The 20,218-nt window shown below is 41.6% G+C and overlaps 4 protein-coding genes across 9 annotated transcripts in view; 2 read left to right on the top strand and 2 right to left on the bottom strand.

Annotated features, from left to right (window-relative positions):
* The window catches only part of LOC132784172 (soluble guanylate cyclase 88E), a 45,941-nt gene extending 38,874 nt beyond the window's left edge, over positions 1 to 7,067 (top strand). For 2 of the 3 annotated variants that reach the window (XM_060789591.1, XM_060789592.1), the window contains 10 exons: positions 1,364 to 1,633; positions 2,127 to 2,614; positions 2,674 to 2,797; positions 2,852 to 2,984; positions 3,105 to 3,436; positions 3,787 to 4,084; positions 4,146 to 5,184; positions 5,239 to 5,547; positions 5,720 to 6,001; positions 6,061 to 7,067. In XM_060789591.1, coding sequence (XP_060645574.1) covers positions 1,466 to 1,633; positions 2,127 to 2,614; positions 2,674 to 2,797; positions 2,852 to 2,984; positions 3,105 to 3,436; positions 3,787 to 4,084; positions 4,146 to 5,184; positions 5,239 to 5,547; positions 5,720 to 6,001; positions 6,061 to 6,238 — 3,351 coding nt within the window. In that variant the 5' untranslated portion in view covers positions 1,364 to 1,465 and the 3' untranslated portion in view covers positions 6,239 to 7,067. The remainder of the gene's footprint in view (positions 1 to 1,363; positions 1,634 to 2,126; positions 2,615 to 2,673; positions 2,798 to 2,851; positions 2,985 to 3,104; positions 3,437 to 3,786; positions 4,085 to 4,145; positions 5,185 to 5,238; positions 5,548 to 5,719; positions 6,002 to 6,060) is intronic. The other variant, XM_060789594.1, reaches the window with a different exon arrangement.
* A 94-nt stretch (positions 7,068 to 7,161) lies between these two features.
* On the bottom strand, positions 7,162 to 12,507 carry LOC132784171 (E3 ubiquitin-protein ligase RNF123). Of its 3 annotated transcripts, none has more exons than XR_009632236.1 (12): positions 12,210 to 12,507; positions 11,910 to 12,156; positions 11,575 to 11,720; positions 10,777 to 11,520; positions 10,425 to 10,707; positions 10,048 to 10,363; positions 9,579 to 9,988; positions 9,298 to 9,411; positions 8,595 to 9,245; positions 7,930 to 8,536; positions 7,453 to 7,868; positions 7,162 to 7,381 (listed from the first exon to the last, which is right to left on the bottom strand). XR_009632236.1 is itself a non-coding variant. In XM_060789590.1 (11 exons), the coding sequence occupies exons 1-11, from the start codon at positions 12,374 to 12,376 to the stop codon at positions 7,549 to 7,551; spliced, it is 4,005 nt and encodes a 1,334-aa protein (XP_060645573.1). In that variant the 5' UTR covers positions 12,377 to 12,507; the 3' UTR covers positions 7,162 to 7,548. The 3 variants fall into 3 exon arrangements, 1 of the variants encoding a protein (XP_060645573.1); XR_009632237.1 differs by having other exon boundaries at positions 9,579 to 9,967; XM_060789590.1 differs by having other exon boundaries at positions 7,162 to 7,868.
* Positions 12,508 to 12,597: 90 nt separating this feature from the next.
* Positions 12,598 to 15,510, top strand: LOC132784175 (E3 UFM1-protein ligase 1 homolog). The gene is made up of 6 exons (XM_060789597.1): positions 12,598 to 12,788; positions 12,861 to 13,861; positions 13,920 to 14,388; positions 14,454 to 14,764; positions 14,825 to 15,172; positions 15,235 to 15,510. Exons 1-6 carry the CDS (start codon positions 12,712 to 12,714, stop codon positions 15,375 to 15,377), a joined length of 2,349 nt encoding a protein of 782 aa, XP_060645580.1. The 5' UTR covers positions 12,598 to 12,711; the 3' UTR covers positions 15,378 to 15,510.
* A 62-nt stretch (positions 15,511 to 15,572) lies between these two features.
* Positions 15,573 to 19,964, bottom strand: LOC132784174 (PAX3- and PAX7-binding protein 1). Of its 2 annotated transcripts, XM_060789595.1 has the most exons (9): positions 19,578 to 19,951; positions 19,160 to 19,500; positions 18,414 to 18,654; positions 18,174 to 18,356; positions 17,387 to 18,052; positions 16,763 to 17,311; positions 16,513 to 16,705; positions 16,123 to 16,446; positions 15,573 to 16,061 (listed from the first exon to the last, which is right to left on the bottom strand). In XM_060789595.1, the coding sequence occupies exons 1-9, from the start codon at positions 19,831 to 19,833 to the stop codon at positions 16,010 to 16,012; spliced, it is 2,805 nt and encodes a 934-aa protein (XP_060645578.1). In that variant the 5' UTR covers positions 19,834 to 19,951; the 3' UTR covers positions 15,573 to 16,009. The 2 variants fall into 2 exon arrangements, with proteins under 2 accessions (XP_060645578.1, XP_060645579.1); XM_060789596.1 differs by lacking the exons at positions 15,573 to 16,061; positions 16,123 to 16,446; positions 16,513 to 16,705; ... (1 more) ...; positions 17,387 to 18,052; positions 18,174 to 18,356 and having other exon boundaries at positions 18,481 to 18,654; positions 19,155 to 19,500; positions 19,578 to 19,964.
* Between the last annotated feature and the right edge of the window lie 254 nt (positions 19,965 to 20,218).

Here is a 20,218-nt window from a genome sequence, read left to right as displayed (position 1 = left end):
TAGAATGAATGTGCACAGTATACCGGGTATAAACCAAATGAATTTGTTTGGCTGAAATGGCCAACAAACGAAATCTACTAGAACAGTATATTCATAAAAAAAAATGTTTTGACATTATTGATGTAATTTAAGATAGGTAATTATGTTTCTAATGTGCATGATATGAATATATTACGTTTTGTTTACCTTTATTAAAGTTATTTTTTAAAGTATGAAATTTCAGTTGAAAATAAAAATATATATTGAATATATTAAAAAACTATGAAAATGCTTCATATGCTCTTCAAATGAACTTAAAAAGTAAAAAAAAACAGCATAAAAAGTATGATGGAAAAAATGTCGCGTGCGACATGTCGCGTGCGACAGTGATTAAAATTTAATTTAAAAAAAAAACAACTTAATATTTTTAAGTCAAACCAAATACACTATTTAGATAAATATATGCATAATACATTAAAATTAATTGCATTAAAATCTTTTATCACGTTTCGCTGAAATTAGTGCTTGAACTGGTTTTTGACAAAGTAACTTCTGTTTTTGTCGCGTGCGAATGCGCAACATTTTTGCAATTTTCTTGAAAACGAACAATTGCCCAAAATCCATCTTAGCACCAATTATAGTGCTAACCGAGAGCTATAAGTTTCAATTTTTACAAAATTAAAATAATGTCTTTGCACATGTTTTTTTTCAGTTTGAATGCGTACAAATGTCGCATTCGACATCAGAGAATTGCCCATATGCCAACATTTTTTTTTGTTTGCGACTTTTAATGAAACTCTTTTCTCTCTTTTTCTTCACTATTCCAAATGACCACAATATTGGGCAAATAATCACAACAAATTTGTATCACTTGGCCGCACAATTGTTGATTTAAACCATAAAGTGATGATGGCTTTGATGGAATCGCGGTATCAAAAGACGAGCCAATCTATTGACATATTCCCCAAAGGCAACACAATCAAAAAAAAATAGAAAAAAAATATAAAAGTATATCGAAAAGTAGGAAAGAAATCAACTGAATTGACTTGGGGCTTACATAAATTATGAGGCGCCAAATGTCTGCCGCATTGCACAAATGTCAACATTGGTTGCTCTTTGCCTTTGCAGTTGCCTTGGGGAGATTGGCAAAACTGCGCACAGTTTTTGAAGGAAACTAAAGCCAAACGGTGCTGGTCTCAACAACTACACCTCCAGTTGCCATAAAGTGCGTCTACGTCACGTAAATTAACTGCTATTCAACTTGGCTTGAATAAAATATTAAATTTATTGAATAATATAAGCATTGTTTGATTAGTTTGCGTATATTTTGAAATGTTTTAATTTATAGTATTAATGCTTTGTTAATTATTTCATTTATTAATAGGTCAACTCCTAAGCAACCCTTAGAAATGTGCCAACGTCCCGTCAATTAGCTGCAAATTAAGGCCTCTATACGGATTATTTTGACGTCTAGCAGATTGGCAAAATGTATGGTCTGCTGTTGGAAAATCTGTCGGAGTACATCAAGTCCGTGTACGGAGAGGAGAAATGGGAGGACATAAGACGACAGGCTGGCATCGATTCACCCTCATTCAGCGTGCATCAAGTTTATCCAGAGAACTTGCTACAGAAGCTGGCGAAGAAGGCGCAAACGGTGAGCAAAATAAATTAATTTAATACAACGAATATAGTTATGGGTAATGGGTAGAATGGGTAAGATACGTAAATTAATTTAATATAACAAATAACAAATATACGTAGTTGAAATGGGTAATCGCAGGTGAATTAAAGCGATAGTGTAATGCAAATATGCAATTTATTTAAAATATAACCATTTTTCAAATGCTACTTTCAAATAGATATCAAACACTTTCATTTAAATTAGTACAATAATCAAATTAGAAATATACATATGAGTATTTAATACACACAAAACTTCAACAAATCCTAAACAGAATTGAAATCTAAGATGCAACAAATATTTATTTGCAATTGGCATATGGAGAAAAGCCTGTGCATTGCATCAAAGAAATTGACTAAAATTAAAGAAATTATATACATACATGTACATATATACATAAATACATTTAAGATTCAATAGTCAATCCTTAATGAAATCTTATCACATTATTTTGAATTCCTTGCAGGTGCTGGGAGTTTCAGAACGTGAATTTATGGATCGCTTGGGAGTTTACTTCGTGGGCTTTGTGGGCCAGTATGGCTACGATCGCGTGTTGTCTGTGCTGGGGCGACACATGCGAGACTTCCTCAACGGACTGGATAATCTGCACGAGTACCTGAAGTTCTCATATCCACGCATGCGTGCACCAAGTTTTATCTGTGAGAACGAGACGAAGCAGGGACTCACGTTGCACTATCGGTCGAAGAGGCGTGGCTTTGTCTACTACACCATGGGACAGATACGTGAGGTGGCAAGGTATTTCTACCACAAGGAGATGCACATTGAGCTGGTGCGCGAGGAGATATTGTTCGATACGGTGCACGTCACCTTTCAGCTGACATTCGATAATCGCGCCTTCACACTCGCATCGCTGGCCATGACGCGAGAGGAGAAGCACTTGCCCATTAGTGCCCACGTACTCTTCGAAATATTTCCATTTTGCATTGTGTTTGGGTAAGTGACTGCCTCTCACTCCCAGCACTCGTCTCCAATTTCCTTGTTTTCTTTTACAGTGCTGACATGGTGGTGCGCAGCATTGGCAACTCTTTGATGGTCATATTACCAGAATTGCTGGGCAAGAAGATTACTGCGTGGTTCGACTTGGTGCGGCCACTGATTGCCTTCAAGTTTCAAACTGTAAGTGCAGCAAAATTAATTATATATATCTAACTAATATGAACTAATGTTTAGATTCTTAACCGCACCAACAACATCTTCGAGCTGGTCACCGTCGATCCAGTCACAGAGCGTTTGGATGCACAAAACGAAGATTTGCTGCTGCATGACGATGGTAGCGAGCCGGAAAAGTCGCTTCGTCTTAAAGGTGATTCTAATTATTAATTTATATAGAACATTTTCATTTCATAAACTTACATTTTTCGAAAGTGTGGATATGTGAATAGGACATCCGAAATATTAATCAATATGTACTTCATATTTTAAGGCCAAATGGTCTATATGGAAAACTGGCGCATGATCATGTTCCTGGGCACACCTGTTATGCCCGATCTGACATCGCTGATCACCACAGGACTCTACATCAACGATCTGTCCATGCATGATTTCAGTCGCGATCTTATGCTCGCTGGTACACAACAGTCTGTGGAGCTCAAGCTGGCGCTGGATCAGGAGCAGCAAAAGTCAAAGAAACTGGAAGAGTCGATGCGTAAGTTGGACGAGGAAATGCGACGCACCGACGAGTTGTTGTATCAGATGATACCCAAGCAGGTGGCAGATCGTCTGCGACGCGGAGAGAATCCCATTGATACATGTGAGGTAAGTGTTTTTTCATATATCTATTTAAATATTTTCATGGCTAAAGTCATATAATATAAAAGAAAATATATTAAAATTTTAATAATGATTAAAACGATGAAAATTTGTTTATTATCATTTTTGATTGTAAAAAGTCACAAAGTGGTGAATGCTTCAGTTTAATGTACATTTATTCGTTTGTTTTTCAATTACTTTAATTAAATTTTAATGTTACTTGAGAATTAACTTTTTTTAAATTAATAGTTTCCTTTATGCTATAGATATACTTGTATGTACATACATATGTATGTAAATGGTTTAAAGGCAAATAATAATACCAAAATAACTCTTGCATTCTTATTCCTCTCCAGATGTTTGACAGCGTTTCGATTTTGTTCTCGGATATTGTGACATTCACCGAGATCTGTAGTCGCATCACACCCATGGAGGTGGTGTCCATGCTGAATGCCATGTACTCGATCTTTGATACTCTAACCGAACGCAATTCGGTCTACAAGGTAGAGACAATTGGTGATGCCTACATGGTGGTAGCTGGAGCACCGGATAAGGATGCGAATCATGCTGAGCGAGTCTGTGATATGGCCCTGGATATGGTGGATGCCATAACCGATTTGAAGGATCCCTCGACGGGACAACATTTGCGCATACGTAAGTAATCATCATCATCTGCTAATCGTCATCCGATCATCCCCCACTCTGATCTGACCAGGTGTGGGAGTACATTCGGGCGCCGTTGTCGCCGGTATTGTGGGCTTGAAGATGCCGCGTTATTGCCTGTTTGGCGACAGCGTTAATACCGCCTCCCGCATGGAATCGACCAGCATTGCCATGAAGGTGCACATCTCGGAGTCCACCAAGGTGCTGATCGGACCCAGTTACAAGATACTCGAGCGCGGCGAGATCGATGTCAAGGGCAAAGGCACCATGAAGACCTACTGGCTGGAGGAGCGCGAGAATCGCCTCCCGCTGCAGCTCACCTCTGGCCTCCAGCTGCATCCCATGTCCGCTGCTCCGCCGCTAACTCCCATTCCCAAGGCCATTATGCCGCCGCCCAAGCCTGTGACGCCAGTTGCACCGCCTCCCGCCGCTGAGCCTGTCCAGCCCCATGCTCAGACATCGCTGGCCAATGTGGTGATGGGTGCCAGTGGTGCCGTGGCTGCAGCCACAGCGTTGGCTCATCATGTGCCGCCAGCAGCAGCGGCAGCGAGCACAACGCCGGCTGCAGCAAGTGGCGATGAGCGCAGCAGTCGCATCTATTCGCCGGTCACGTTCAAGGATGTGGCCAGGCGCAGCATCGCCAATTCACCGGTGCGCGGTAGCGGTGGCAGCGGTTGTTGTCCCGAGCAGAGCAAGCGACGCGAATCCCGCTCCAATTCCACTGGTCACGTGTTCATGCGCTCGCCCAGCGACATCTTTGGCTCCCTAATACTCGACACCGAGGAGTTTCTCGAGGATCTGCAGATCTCGCGCGGCTCCCTCGCCAACTCCAGCAGCAACAACAACAACATCAGTCAATCACCCTGCGGCTTTAGTCCCACGCCACCATTTCGCATTGGCAGCGCACCGGCAAAGCCGCGACCCAGCAATCCGGACATGTTTACTGCCGAGGAATTGGCCGCCATGGATCAGCTGACGCCGCCATCCACAGCTCCGGCACGTGAGACGGCCACATGCAGCAGTGCCGCCAGCCTAAAGCCATCCACATCGAATGTGTCGCTGGAACGCGACAAGGCACTGGCCAAGATGAAGTAAGTGCGATTGACAGCACGTTCTTCTTTGCGCTTCACTTCCACTCTAATTAGAAAAATCACATTCTCCACCAGCACCACCCTGGAGGCCACTAATACACCACCAGCTGCGCCAATCACAGCACCAGTTGTCGTACCCATCGTCGCTGCAGCAACTTCTAAGGTGGCGGCTCCCTCAGCTGCAGTTGGTGTCTGCCCCATGCGGCAGCCAAAAACGCTGTCGTTGCAGCCTGTTCATGGTGGCACAGCACCTGCTGCGGTGCAGGCCAACAGTGAGAACAGTCGACCGGGATCCAAGGACTCTATGACATCCATATCACTGCACTCACCGCCACCGCATCGCTCAAATTCCGCACCAGCCAGGTAAGTCCTATTGTGAATCCAGCGACGTTTTTAAAGGGTTCTTAGAGGCTTTGTAGTAAAACTTAAAGATATGTATGTTCCGAAAATACTATATAATGAGATACATATAAGGTATAACTTTTAAATTTGTTGTTTAAATGCTAAAACTGTCACACCTTGAACTGTATTACAGACCCCATTCCATGTCGAAGGCCGCGCGAAAAGCCTTTCTGGCTGCCAAGCAAACCAAGGCCATGGAGAAACTGGACAAAATGATTGAAGAGGCCCAGGAAGTGGAGTCGCAGTCAACGGCGAAGGCAGCCAATATGCGTCTAGCCATTTTCGGACACGATGGCGGTGGCGTGGGAGACTTGGCAGCCGGTGGTTGCCCTCTATTTCTGCCACCACCACCAGCCCAAGCGATGGGTCGTGCCATGCCGAGCTCCATATCCGATTCGAGTATTTGCAATCATGGGTAAGCAAGCATTTTCAAATTTCCGTCCTCTGACGTTTTACTAATTGTGGTCTTGACAGGCATAGCCATGCACCCAGCTGTCATCACACGCTGCACGAACCGAAGCTGAGCAACAGCCAGAGTTTCCAGCATGCCCGCAGCTCTGGGCCAATTACACATCAATGCTGCAGTGGTTTTGGCCATGGCAATGGACGACACTCGCACCGCATGCACTCGAATGCCTGTAATCTGCTCTAGACAGAGAGAGAGAATGAGAACTAAGAATACCTGACAGTGGAACTGAAACCAAAAACACTTCTTCATATCGTACAATATGTTTTTGTCAATGTTTCCGCGTGCGCTTTATAGAGACGATAGAGAGCAATTATTAGAGATTAGTTAGTTGTTGATTCTCATAATCTAACATATGTGTACCTAGTCTACATGATGTATTGTATGTATGTATAACTTTAGGTAGTCTTGCTATGAAGCGCTTTCAATGTCTATTGAAACACAAGTGAATTATCAACTATTTAACTATTTATGAATCTATTTACCTACATATGTTAAATGTTTAAACGCAAGATACAAATTTCTTGACCTCTCGAAAATGACAATACAAATACACACAACAAAAAACGTTAAGAGAATATTTGTTGAATTAAGGCTTCACACACATCCCCGGTACCACCTGACATACATATACATGTACTTAAATTATATACTATATACTCTATATACTTACATATGTGTATCTATGTATAATATTTGTAGTAGTAAATGCTTCAAGATACTTAATTATTTTTTTAAAAACGTCAAGAGGAAAGTAAAAAGCTAAAGAACGAAGAAGTACAAAAAACGGGCACTCAAAGTTCATATATTGTAGTATGTATATTTGTATTTTGAGAAATGCATCAACTTTAGGTCCAGAGATAAATACATATGTATATATATATATATATATAGAATTGACAAATTGAACATAGAGGGAAAAGCGACGCTAATTGTATTAGGAAAATGTCTGAGTTTTGTTTACTTAAGAACCGTACTTATAATTTTTAGTTGGTAGACAGTTATCCAATGCAAAATGTATACATAATTTATTTAACAATTTCGAGTTGGTGAATATCTTTTCTACACGCAAGCACTCGCAATAATAAATGCATAATAAACACAAAAAATTCAATATTACAATAATATAATAATTTAACATATTTTACATAAATGAAATACTGTTTAAGATCGGAAAGTTATCGCTTGAGATCATAAATTATATGTGCTATCTATTCGATTTGGTTTCTATTAATTCCTCTGATAGTTTCTGTTCCTCTTTATTTTCTGATTCTGTTTTCAATTGCACTTTGTTTTATCACATGAAGGAAATAATTGCAAGCATCCAAACTGAAGTAAATTAAAAATATATATAACTATTTACCTAATGTAATATACATAATTATATATGCGAATCTAACCACATTTGAAGCGTAGCAATTTATCCTTTTGAAAGTGACTAGAATTTGTAGGTTTTATTGGGATTTCGTGGCTGGTGGTTATTTGCGGTGGGTAATTCAAGCACTCTCGGGCACTGGTGATTGAGTTGTCTCCAGATTCGAATAAATAAGTGTGCCGTCCAGCGTCTCTATAGTCTGTATAGTTGTCTTACAGTAAAAGCACACCTTCGAGTTCATCATATGCTGCATGATGCAATCGCTGCACGATTGATGCTTGCACGGCGTAAATACGGCAGTGATGGGCTTGGCACAGCAAATTGGACACAACGAATCCTCCGATGGCAGTGTTATGTCTGAGAGAAGAGACTGCTTAATGCGCAGATTCTCAATAAGTTGACGTACATCTTCGATTTCATCAGGCGATACGTGCGTGGGATCTGCAATATCTCAATGCATTTATTTTATATTCAACTAAATATTACTTCACACTTTACTCACAATCATTAAGGGCAAATTTAATAATAGGCGGATCAGCGCGAATGCGCTTTGAATTATTGGGATTCGGTACACGGACATCATTCGTTAGTGGATCGATATTTGGCCGCGTTGAAGGATCAAAATTGCCCCGCGGAATCTCCTTCTGCTCCAGCAGCGGCGTACGAATCTCACCTAGTGCAAACTCCAAAGTGGCAAACTGGAAACTGGGATCTGTTAAAAAGGCACGTGAGATGCGCGTTACCTTCTGAGGTGAAACATCTTTATCCATTTCGTTGCGCAACAAGGCCAGCAAGATGCCCAACGCAGCACTAATGATAGGAAAGTGGGTAACTGCGTTCAGGTCTGCGGAGCACATGTCCACCACAAACTGAAAACAGCCGGGTGGAACTGTAACGCGTGACAACACCTGGCTGATGAGCTGACAAATACGATTCAATAACAAGTCGCTATTTGGACGAGAATCATCGGCCACAACATCTGGAGCGACGGTTAGGATCATTTCCAGGCAACGCATCAATGAAACTGTCAACTCAAAGCACATGGAGCAGATCTTAAGTTGCTTTGGTTCAAAAAGTGTGTTCTCCTGACGCTGGGCCGTATTTTGTATCTGCAGAAAAATGTAAATCGTTAAGAGGTAATTGCATTCTCAAGGATAATTAGCAAACCTCTTGGAGCAGCAATATGAACTCAGAAAAAGCCCAGTTCAGCTGACTCAGCACAGAATTCAGGAATGTAGTAGCAAACGGCTCATCTTCATACAATTTGCTGCCAATTAAGCGCTGAAAATGCTTAGACGGATTTGCCGGAGCCACATTATGCAGCAATCCAGTGTGAGTCTCGTTGCGGGAACGACTTCGACAAAGACCCTGATTTAATGGCTGTGAACCACCTTGCCACACACTGGGTTGACGCGAATCCTTATAAGCATATCCCTCGCCTAGCCAGAAACGCAGCAAAAGCCAATTACTTTGTCCCCACGCGCGATTCTCATAGGGACGCAGCAAAGCACGCACTAATGCCACCTGAGCTCGTTTCGAGGCACGTTCTAAAGCGCGTATGCCACCTCTGTGGCATGTTAGTGTGCCAAGAGCCTGTAGCAGCGAGTCCTTACAGGAGGCTAGCACTATTCGTGAATCGGCCGAATGCATGGCTAGAAATTCAGCTGCCGCATTCACACTGCACTCCGCATCCAACATCTCGAACTGAGCGCGTATATCATGATGACTAAAGTCCATCACAGTGTCTAGCAAAATTGGCAAGGTATTGACGTAAACCTCAGGCACAAATGAAAACAGGGCACCTTTACCCGATGCAGTCTATAATGGAAGATGGTTAAATTATAACAAACATTCGAAATTATCTAATTACCGATAAGGTCCGCAGCGTACGCTCCAAAAGCCATATGAACAACGATCGCCGATGGCTGCTTAAGGCAACTGCACGCAACCAAACTTGTTTTCTTGCCAGCGATATGGAACGTGTCTAAGATATATAAAGAAAGATATTCTAATTAATCTTGCCAAATAACCGGCTGTCAATATTAAGTTCTCTTAATTGGTAGAAACCATTAAATTAAATAAGTTGTCAGTTGAATATAAATGCAAATCATCGCCTTATGAATTCAATGTGCTTATTTAAACATAACTCACCGCAAACACATTTTGCCTTTGACTGAATTTCAATCTTAATTCGGTCATCACATGCTGATGGTTCTCATTCATGCAGACATTTGCATGTTCCTCTAGTGCTATCAACTTTCTTTCGATATCCTCTCGATAATATTTAGTCTCCATCAGCACTTCGTTAAGTGTCGCGATCTCATCCCGCACCGATGCTATCTTCACAATGTACTTGTGCCCCGCCGAATAGTAGAAAAGGATACAAATATCCAACAACTCGCACACACTAGTCTCAGTCGTTGAATTGCCTGGCGCAGCATCAGAGTTGACAGTGACACGTGGATTAAGAAAGTGGGCAAAGGTCGAGTGATTGGCCCCCTGTGCATGTCCAATCACGGCCATATTGTTGATATTTTCGCCTAGCAGGTAGAGCGTTGTATCTAAAAACGTCGTATCTCTGCAACTGATTTGTAATAATAGAGTGCATTGGATTACATACCCACTTCGTTGGTTCGCACCGAATTGCGATCCTCATCATAAATTTGCTGAGACCGCTCGATGCCAAAATGACTATCGATGTCACCTCTATGCACCTTGCGCAGATGTGACAATACGCCTCCAACGCGATCAAAGTGCATATAATCAAAGGTTCCGTCGAGAAAGAAATCTGTGTTCACTTCCATAACATGACTGGGCAGCTCCTCCTTAAAAAGCGTACGCACTTGATCGATTAGAATGGCGACAAATGCAAGAGCCACCGGTGCATCAAGCGGATGTTGTATGCTCGATTGCATGAAGAAGAACGCATGAAAGGGCTGCCAAAGAACCATTAAACATAGAATTCAATGCCAACAAATTACATGACAACTAGCTTACGCGTTGCTCCATACTAAGATCTATTACATATCGTCGCATTTTAATCAAGAAAAGCTTGCGGCTGGAAGGCGAATCAGAGCCACCGTCTGTGTTGAGCATCAGTGTGTTGAGGAAATCCTTTTGTACTAAATACAAGCTTTCTGTGGTTTTACGTACTTTTTCCACCACACTCATATACTTGTCCTTGGGCCCATCTATACCCTGTGTCCAGGCCATATAGTCTGGCAACAGCTCTTCCAATATATAGAACTCCAATGGATGAATGTATAAAAAGAAAGCCAGGCTAGAGGCAAAGAGAAGAGAATCATTAATAAAAGTTTAAAAAGAGTATATGCATCAGTAAATCAATTACCAATGCTTTTTGAAGAGCTTGCTCTCAAGCAGAAACTTGCGCGATTGCTCATGCAGGCAGATGCAATGCAAAGTGCTTAGCGCCTGTCGATGCTTCTCATAGTCTACACCCTGCACAGTGTGACTGAATGTGCCCAACAGAGCATTGACCAGTTTACGGAGCACAAACTTCACTTCATCACCCTCCATGAAATTCCAGAGCAACGACAACAGACTCTTTAAAACGCTGTACGGATTCTCCTTCTCTGCCGCCAGTGTTGTCATACTGGAAATGCGTGACAAAAGCACATCCTCAATGACATATGGATCGAAAACTTCGTTGGTAAAACGCTCAATTAGCATTGTTGCAAATATACAATAGACTGTCTTTTTTGTCGATACTCGAACTTCGCTGGCATCGGTGGACGTATTATTTTTGGCCTGGGCATTGTAATGCGAAAAGATACCAGCCAAATTGATGAGGTAGTCCAAGAGTAAGCTGGCACGACGTAGCTTCAGAATGGGTCGCGCCATGATGGGCTGAAAGCCAGGCAAAGGATACACAAATGGTCGATTGCCAAAGTTGGCTTGCACGCCTTGCGTATAGCCTAGTGATATGGCAGGAAAGAATGTAATGCCAGGTCCGCGTTGAATCTTATCAAAGGCCACTCCCATGGAGCGCCCATTGCGATAGTATTCAATGATCTCGCGATCCACATCGATAGTCACACCAATGATATCACCAATTTGCCATTTGTCGCCATATCTGCAATGAACACAAGCAATAAAAATACAACCCAGAAATAAAGAGTTTACTCACTTCTTAGTGGAAATGTGCCACACTTGTTGCTTGCTACCATCGTAGCCATAGCTATACTTGGTGTCACCAACTCCGCTGTTTTCGTTAAATGTACAGGAACCGCACGCCCAGCCAATTTGCATGACTCCCTTAGTATGCAGGCTAATCTACGGTAGGGAGGAAAACAAAGACAGTTCAAAGAATTTTTGCCTATAACGCGCACGTGCAACCCACACTACCAAATTACTGATGACAGAGTTTGGGAAAGTTCAATGTCATTGACCGTCGGCTAAGCAACCGCGAACCCATCCCAACTCCCACTTAGACTTATTCCCGTATTTAATAGCCATGATTACCTCATACATCCAGCGACCGCCGTAAACGCAACAATTTGCGCGCACCGTGTTGAAACTGCCCTGGGAACGCAAGGCCAGTCTATCGGCGGACACACGCACTGTGGTCGTATAATCCACATCGAATATAGCCAATTCAGGGCCAATGCGGGCCTCCGTATCTATGTAGAGGCGACGTATTTCCTCATTGCTATCCGTTTGTATTTGTTGAAACTTATCCTCCAACCAGTTCTTCACAATAATCATTTGTCTGCAATAGTAATTACCTTTACATTTTATCTTTTAGGGATTCGCCAAACTTACTTTGTCACAGAGAGCTCGTCAAGCTTTTGCACTCGCGGATCTGGGACAGTTGAACAGTTGCCCCCATCAAAGTCATCTTCCAAGTCGGAGTTGTAGTAGTTATCTTGGTCAAGGTTCTCGAAAATGTCTTCATTGAAAACTTTCACGAATAATTTTGAAATCGACATCTTGGCGCAGTTAGTGTTATTAACACATTGCTTGCTTTTTTATTCACTTCATACATAAACACTTACATTTTCTGTGCCGAAGTTTCTTTTATCTAAATTTGAATTAAAAATAATATTCGACGGTCAAGGTGTGACCGTATGTTAAGCATAACAGAAATGTCATTTAATCATCGCCAAAAGGGCAGCAGCTGTTTACTTTAGCTGCTGTTTACCATGAATTATCGATAGGTTTTCGATTAGAGTACAAAGTATTTGTTGACGCGTCACATTTCCAATTGGAGCTCAATTGTAAGGGAAATTTTATTTTAATAATATTGTGCAAAGATCAAATAAAAATGGGCAGTGACTGGGATGAAATTAAACGCTTGGCAGCCGACTTTCAAAAAGCTCAGCTTACCTCCACGTTGCAGAAGTAAGTAAACGTAAATAGAAACAGCTGCCTCACTTTACATCTGCAACTTTTTCGTATCAATTCATTTATCAGGCTCTCTGAACGCAATTGCATTGAAATTGTTACATTATTGTTGGAAAAACAATTGCTTGATGTGGTTTTCACCAACGATGGCAAGGAGTACATTACTCCCGATCACTTGGAGCGTGAAATCCAAGATGAACTCTATGCGAATGGAGGTCGTGCAAATCTCGTGGAGGTCAGCAAAACATTGAATGTGGATCTGACGCGGATTGTGACGCTGGCGGAGCATATTGCAGCCGAGAATCCTCAGATACATCTAATGTTGGGCCAGTTGATCGATGAGGACTACATCACGCACATTGCCCAGGAGATTAACGAAAAACTGGCACAACGTGGCGAAATTTCAATATCAGACTTAACGTCACAATTCGATTTGCCCTCAGACTTTCTGCAGCACAATGTGGTTGAGAAGCATCTGGGCAAGATCATTAAGGGTCGTCAGGACGCCACCAATCCTCGTGTATTCTTCACCCAAGCCTACATCCAGCGTTGTAAGGCAAAAATTCGCGGTGCTTTAGCGGCCATCACCAAACCCACTAATGTGGCTGTTATTCTGCAACAGATCAGCGTGCAAGAGAAGATCTTTCATTCACTGCTAGACGAAATTGCGCCAGCTGGCCAGGTGACCTCCAAGCAGGCTAATGCCCAGTATGTGCCTCATATTTATGCCAAAACCCAAGCAGATTGGGTCAATGCGTTTTATAAGCAAAACAGTTTCCTAGAATATGATGCCATTAACAAGTTGGGAATTTCGGATGCCAAGGCATATATCCGCAAACAGTTTCCCAACGAGCAGTTCCTGTTCCTCAAGCGCGTGGCACTTGGCGCACGTCTGATTGAGCTGACTGTAGTTGCAGCTTTAAATGAATGCAATGCTACCAAACAATATCTTGACTTGTCCACAATCCTACCGTCAAATTTGTCGGAGGAGGACATTAAAGAGGCTTTCGAGGCCATAATTTCACAGAAGCAGTGCAATCCAAGCCATTTTGTGTTCTTGGATAGCATTGGTGAGTGATACTTCTTAAATTCCTCCTTCATTGCCGTATTCAATCTTTTTCTACGCAGTCTTCTCACAGGCTTATTTAACGCAACTGGTGCAACCATGCCAAGAGATGGCACATGCTCAGGCCAAGGCAGCTATCGATGCGGGCGTGTATCAACAGTATATTGTGGAGAAAACACTAGCGCAAAAGGGCAACACTGGAACTGGCAGCGCTTATGATGCCGACGATGACAAGTTGGACAAACGTGATGAACGTCGCAAAAAGGCTGCCTCTGGCAAGGCAGGTGGCGGTGCGCAGGGTCGCGAGACTAAAACAAAGTCGACAAAGAAGCATCAGCGTGGTCGAGTTGCTCACAATCATGATAGCGAGGATGAAGAGGATACTGTGCAGTCCAATGCTAGCAGTAATCGTAAATCTGGCAAAACTTTGGATCTGGTTAAGACTGCGGATATCACAAATCTAATCAAAGGCACGCTGGAGGAGGAAGGACTAGAGCAGCTCGCCAAGCCCATCGCAGCACTCTACCTAAAGTATGTTAACTCACTTTTTTAAAAAGCAATTACCTATACTCATATACTTGTTATCTAAACTATAGCCAACTCAATCAGACGGCACTAGCCAAGGCGCAAGAGCTATATGAGGCAACACCCCAAACAAATCGTCGCCAGACTCACGCAGCTATTCAGGAGCGCGTCAATACTTTGTTGGTGGACATCCGACTGTACGAGAAAGGTCTGAAACTTTTTCCCAGCGACACGCAATCGCAATTGGTTAAATATCTGCTTAAATCGCTGGGCAATGACATATGCAATGAATTAACGCTCTATGTGGCAGCCGAGTGCAGTTTATCTGTGAAATCAACAAACCTGAATGTCGATCAACGCATCAAACTAGTGCAAGAGTGCGGTAAATATAAGTTGCAATTCAGTGAATAACAATAACTCAATTTAACTTATCACAATTCAGATGTGCTGTATCGCAATGCTCTGCTGGAACAAAATAAAGCAATAAACAAAAGCATCGATGAGTTCGAGTTGGCTACGGAAGCTGTGCTGAAAACATGCAGCATGATTGTGAAAAAAGTCGATAAGAAAAAGGATCGACTACTCATTGTGAATCATAAGGAGAAGCTGCTACAACAGTTGCTGGAGTGCAATGAACCCGCTTTATTACTTCATTTGGCTGCGCTGATACTTTTCACCACCATCACGGGTTGTATTCTGCATGCGTCCGGCAAATTTGTTTCAGCCATATTACAACATATTCGAAGCACTTTAAATGAACCACAAAATGCATTATTGTTGCGCTATCATGGTAAGGGTTCAATTTACAAAACTTTAAATGTATGTTAATTAGCACATCTTTCTTTTCCTTAGATCTCGTCCTGCAATTGCTCCAGCAAGCATCGCCAGACAGTGTCGAGTCCAAGTCAGTAAACGAACAATTGCACTCGCTGCAAACAGAGGTTGTTGACCTAGCCCAAAACTATTCACGTGCCTCTGTTTCTAAGGCTGATTAGACAATACAGAACTTGGCTTCATGCGACGCTGGAAATTTTACAGTTCATAGAGAACTTTTAACATCAATTTACTTTAATTGGTTATGGTCTGCATTAAAGGTAATATGCATTTGAAAATTGTTAAGTATTGTGTACATAATTTAAAAATTGTTTTATTATTGCTATGCGCAATTCTTCTAATATAATCAATAAAGTTAAAAAAAAAAATAAAAACTAGTGTCAGAAATGTATCACCTTTTAGATAATCAGATTAATGTCGAGACATTTTTTGGAGGATTGTCCCCATCGAGACATAAAGGCTTAAGTACTACAGACATAATTTTATTTGGAATAAAGTTGGCTCATTAACCAAAATTCCAATTATTACAGTTCACATATGCTACGAATAATATGTACATTATTTTCCTTTTGTTTTGGGATTTTTTATGGTATAATGATTTGAGTGTAATAAATTTAACAGTTTTAGACCGTGTATCAAACAACACTTGGTAATTATGTGATTTCCATTATTTAATATATGTTTTACCGAGTATTTGATTGTTGCTGTTTCATAAGCAGAAACCCATCATTGAGCTAAGATTTAATCGTGATAAGTGTAGTTTAATACCAGATGTATGTGTGTTGCTTTCACTTTACAAGCTATGTAGTCTTTGTAGTATTTGCTTAGCCTTCTCACAGGATTGCCTATAGACAGAAAAGCATATAAATGTAACTATTGATTCGTAGACGCTAAAATAATACTTACATAAAAAGGGGATTGTTAGCATCACAAGTTTCCAACGTTTGTCGTATGAATGTAATAAACAGCTCCAAATTTTTTAGTGTATCACTGTTAGGAAGGAGCCAAACTGTTGGCAGGGTATTTACAATAATGTATGCTTTGCCAATCGCATCATTTAGTGTGCACACACGAATGGCTAATAAAAGATATCGATTTAAAAGTGATCCAATAGCTAGCTCCCGCAACGGTTTGTCTGCCAAAATTCCCTGCCAGCTAAGGAAGTTTCGAAATAATTTAAGACCACTGCAAAACTGTCGCTGAAAGAAAGAGCCCTTGGCTTCTTGCACTCTAAACGAAAATTAACAAATTTCAATATACAATATGTTTTATATCTTACATATAATTTGCACTTACTGCTTTGGAAAAATAGGTATGAAAACGTCATTTTCGAGAGCCAGCCGCATGCGATCTAAAATTGACTCAAAAAGTTTTCGCAATTGTTTATTGCTGCTAAGAAGCGGAAATTCGCGACCTAAGCGATTGATAAAGCCGATAAGACGCAGCGTTTGCGTCGTTGATAATGGATCCCAGCATTCGGCGACCAGACCTTTAAGGAATCGAAATTAATAATAAGTCATCAAAGATTATTTCGCTTTTAACTTACAGTTCACTTTTGGAAGCACAATCTTTTCTATAAGCGAGGGCACCAGGTTAATATCAGGATCCTGCTTCAGCCGCTCAATAGTTTCCTCCGACTCGAATGCATACAACATGCAGGCTTGATACCAATGCATTGTTTCTATATCTGTGTATTCCTGAAGTAACGGTGACCATAGCAGCAACTCGTGACGCACCAGAGGCGCCAATAATTTGGGCAGGCACAGACTAACGAAGGCATCTTGATACGAACTCATATCGGTTTTACGCCAAGCGTAAAACTTGATAAGTATCAGCTCGATTTTGCAGAAATCATCGACCACATCTTCGAAAGCCTCGGCTGCTTGCTGTTCGATGAGCGCTGTTGCCGCCAGACATTGTTCCTGCTGTTGGTCGGCAATCTCATCATCACTGGACATGCCGTCTAGATGCGAGGCGAGTAAGTCATTTCGTTCTCGATCGCAACGTCGACGCGTGCGACGCCCTTCCCGTTCAGCGGCACGACGGACTTGCTCCTCGTATTCTGGTGTTCGTTTCACAGCAGCTGTCATAGATTCTATTAGTTTGTCATGAACAAAATGTATAGGGTAAAATGAATTGGCAGCGAAATAGGGAATTATTGTCCTCTTACTTGATGCTTCTGCCATCTCTTTGGCCTGATCACGCACATCCTGACGTCGACGATTAACCAGATAACGTTGACTCTTACCATATTGCTGCAGGGCGCGTTTCTCCAGATCGTTGATTTGCGGCGATTTGGCTGCCAGGCAATCAACTAAATCGTTGACATAACACTTGATCTCCTGATAGAACTTGTATTTGGCCGCTGCCGTTGGGGCATTTTGTTGACATTCCAGTTCCTGTAGCTTCAATGCTTTCAGCTCGTTGGCAATGCGTGTAATTGACGCACTGTGGTCATCGTTGCGATCCTGCAGCTCATTAATGCGTGTTGTGATCGCTGTACGCATCTCCTGAGGTGTTCGCAGTGCCGTCGCTTTAGCTTTCTCTTTTTTAGGCTTGGAGAAACTTGATCGCATCGCTGTAGCCAAATTACTTGTTTTATCTATAGCGTTCTTTGCATAGGCCTGCTCCAACAAGGTTGATGTCGACGGCGGCACTTGACGCACCGCATCCTCCAATTGCAAGGATTCCAAGCCCGTTGGCGCTGCTGGCTTGATCATGAAACGTGATAGAACAGTTTCATGCTGAGCATGCACCAATTGGGCGCCGGTGACACCTTTGCGTATTTGTTGGTTTTCCCACTCATGCATTTCACGATCAGAATCTTCCTCGGTTACTAAAGTACAAATTAAACAACAATTAGTCAAACAATACAGAAAACAAAAGAAACATTCTAAGGAGCAACAAAAATGTTGTAACGTGGGACACAGCACTCTAGCTGTCCAGCTACTACATACAATCATTTTCAACAGCATAGAACTGTTCACGACGCTCTTCGCGCTCCTTTCGTCCCGTTATATCGTTCATATCCATGCGTTCCTCATCGTCCGATTGATCGCCCTCGACATCTTCGCGTGGCAAACGTGAGCTAAGCTTGGGCGGCTCTTTGGGTTCTTCGATTGGTATATAATCACCAGCACCTATAAATCAGAATTTAGTTGAGATTTACATATTAAAAGATAAGTTTTAATCACTACCTTGCTCTCTTGCTCGCTGTCTGCGTTTGCGTGCCGCATGTATCATCGCTGCATCGGGTATGGAACCACTCTCCAGCATTTGCTTTAAGTGCTCTGGTTTTGAGAAACGATGACGTGTCTTATCACTGTCGCCATCGTCGTCCAGTCGTCCCTCATCGTCGCTTACATCATCGCGGCCAGCACAAAGTGCGGCACGTCCATTTAAAACAACATCAGGCGTTTCAGATTTTTTGACCACGAGCTGTTTTTTTTTAAGGAGCAAGAATAGAAGATATATTATTGAACGAATTTAGATGTGGATTGTAATAAATAAAATATTTATGGCACACAGTTCGAGGCAAATGTTTAAATTGATTTAAGTTATCTCGAATTGTGTTCAAACTATGGAAATGGAAACGTGCATTAATTTCATACAGATCTGGATTAGTTGATAACATTAGGCAATAAGAGAGATAAGCAACTTTAAATGTTGAACTTATTTACAATAAATACTACATTAATCAACAAGGATGTGTCTTATGGCTTCTGCGCCCTATGTATTTTTAGAGCAATACGTTTAGCTGACTATTCATATAGTTATATCTATAGCCAAGCCAAAGACATCCTAACTTTTTCGGTTGTTCTTTTATTTTTTCTAATGGAAAATGTACTGGTCCATTCATTTTATTTGTGTTTTGTTTTGTTTTGTACGTAAATCGTAAAAAATGGATTCTTTTTGTAGAAAAATTGAATAATAATAACCTTACCACAAAGTCGTCTGTGCGTATTTCGGTTTGGATCATATCATTATCACACTTTTTACTTTTACTTTGTACGTTCGGATTGTCACTCGCCGTACTCGAGGCACTTTTATATCTACTTGAGTTGGCAGTACCAACACCCGAAGTGACAGTGCCACTGGACGTCTCTAAATGCTGCTGCTGTTGTGTTGTTGTACTACCATTTTCATAACCCATTACTCCTCCACTATGACCAGAGTGCTCCGCTCGCTCCTCCCGCTTCTTCTTGCGACGTTCCTTGTCCAGCATTCGCATTACTTTCTTGCTGTGAGAAGATTTGCGCACTTGAAATACCTCCCCATCATCCTCTGTGGGAGAAGAATGAAAAAAAAGCAACCAATTAATCAATCGATCAATCTCAATCACATATTTACAGTGCACTTACCATCGTCAGCAAAACTAAGCAATGCCTTGGGCTTGTTGTGAGCTTGAGCAGTTGTTACACCATTGTCTTCGGATGATTTGTTAGATTTCTTACTTTTATCCTTATCCCGCCTCCCGCTTCCGGACAACGAAATTATGGGAGGAGGGGGTGTTTCCAAGTCCCCATCAACGTCCATTGTGGACGTGTTGTCGTCCTCGTCCGCATTGCTGGAGAAAACGCGGCGCTGTATTTTCTTCGGTTTGCGAAACAGCGACATTTGTGACACTATTGTTTTTTGTATCAAAAGTAATTGTGTTTGGAAATATCTAAAACTCAAGCAAGTCCCTAGACTTTTGCAAAAAATTCTTCACCTATATTATCGATATCACCGACTCGATAAGCACTTATCGAATAGTAACTAGGGGTGGCTAACAAAATGTTAAGTTAACAGTCACTCATTAACTATTAATAATTTCAAAGCCAATTTCTGCTGTACACTTTCTTGCTGGACACAAATCTTGAGCGCCTAAATAATGTTTTAGTATACGTGTAAAGTTTTTAAATAAAATATCAATAACAATATCGCCTTACTATACACGGATTTTTCGAAATATACCAATATTACAGTTCTGACTATTGGTATATCACGGCATAAAAAGCAT

Source organism: Drosophila nasuta, chromosome 2R (genome assembly GCF_023558535.2).
Source record: "Drosophila nasuta strain 15112-1781.00 chromosome 2R, ASM2355853v1, whole genome shotgun sequence".
In the NCBI taxonomy this organism is placed as follows: domain Eukaryota; kingdom Metazoa; phylum Arthropoda; class Insecta; order Diptera; family Drosophilidae; genus Drosophila; species Drosophila nasuta.
The sequence above is the reverse complement of the archived record's forward strand: the minus strand, read 5'-3'. Positions and strand labels throughout refer to the sequence as shown.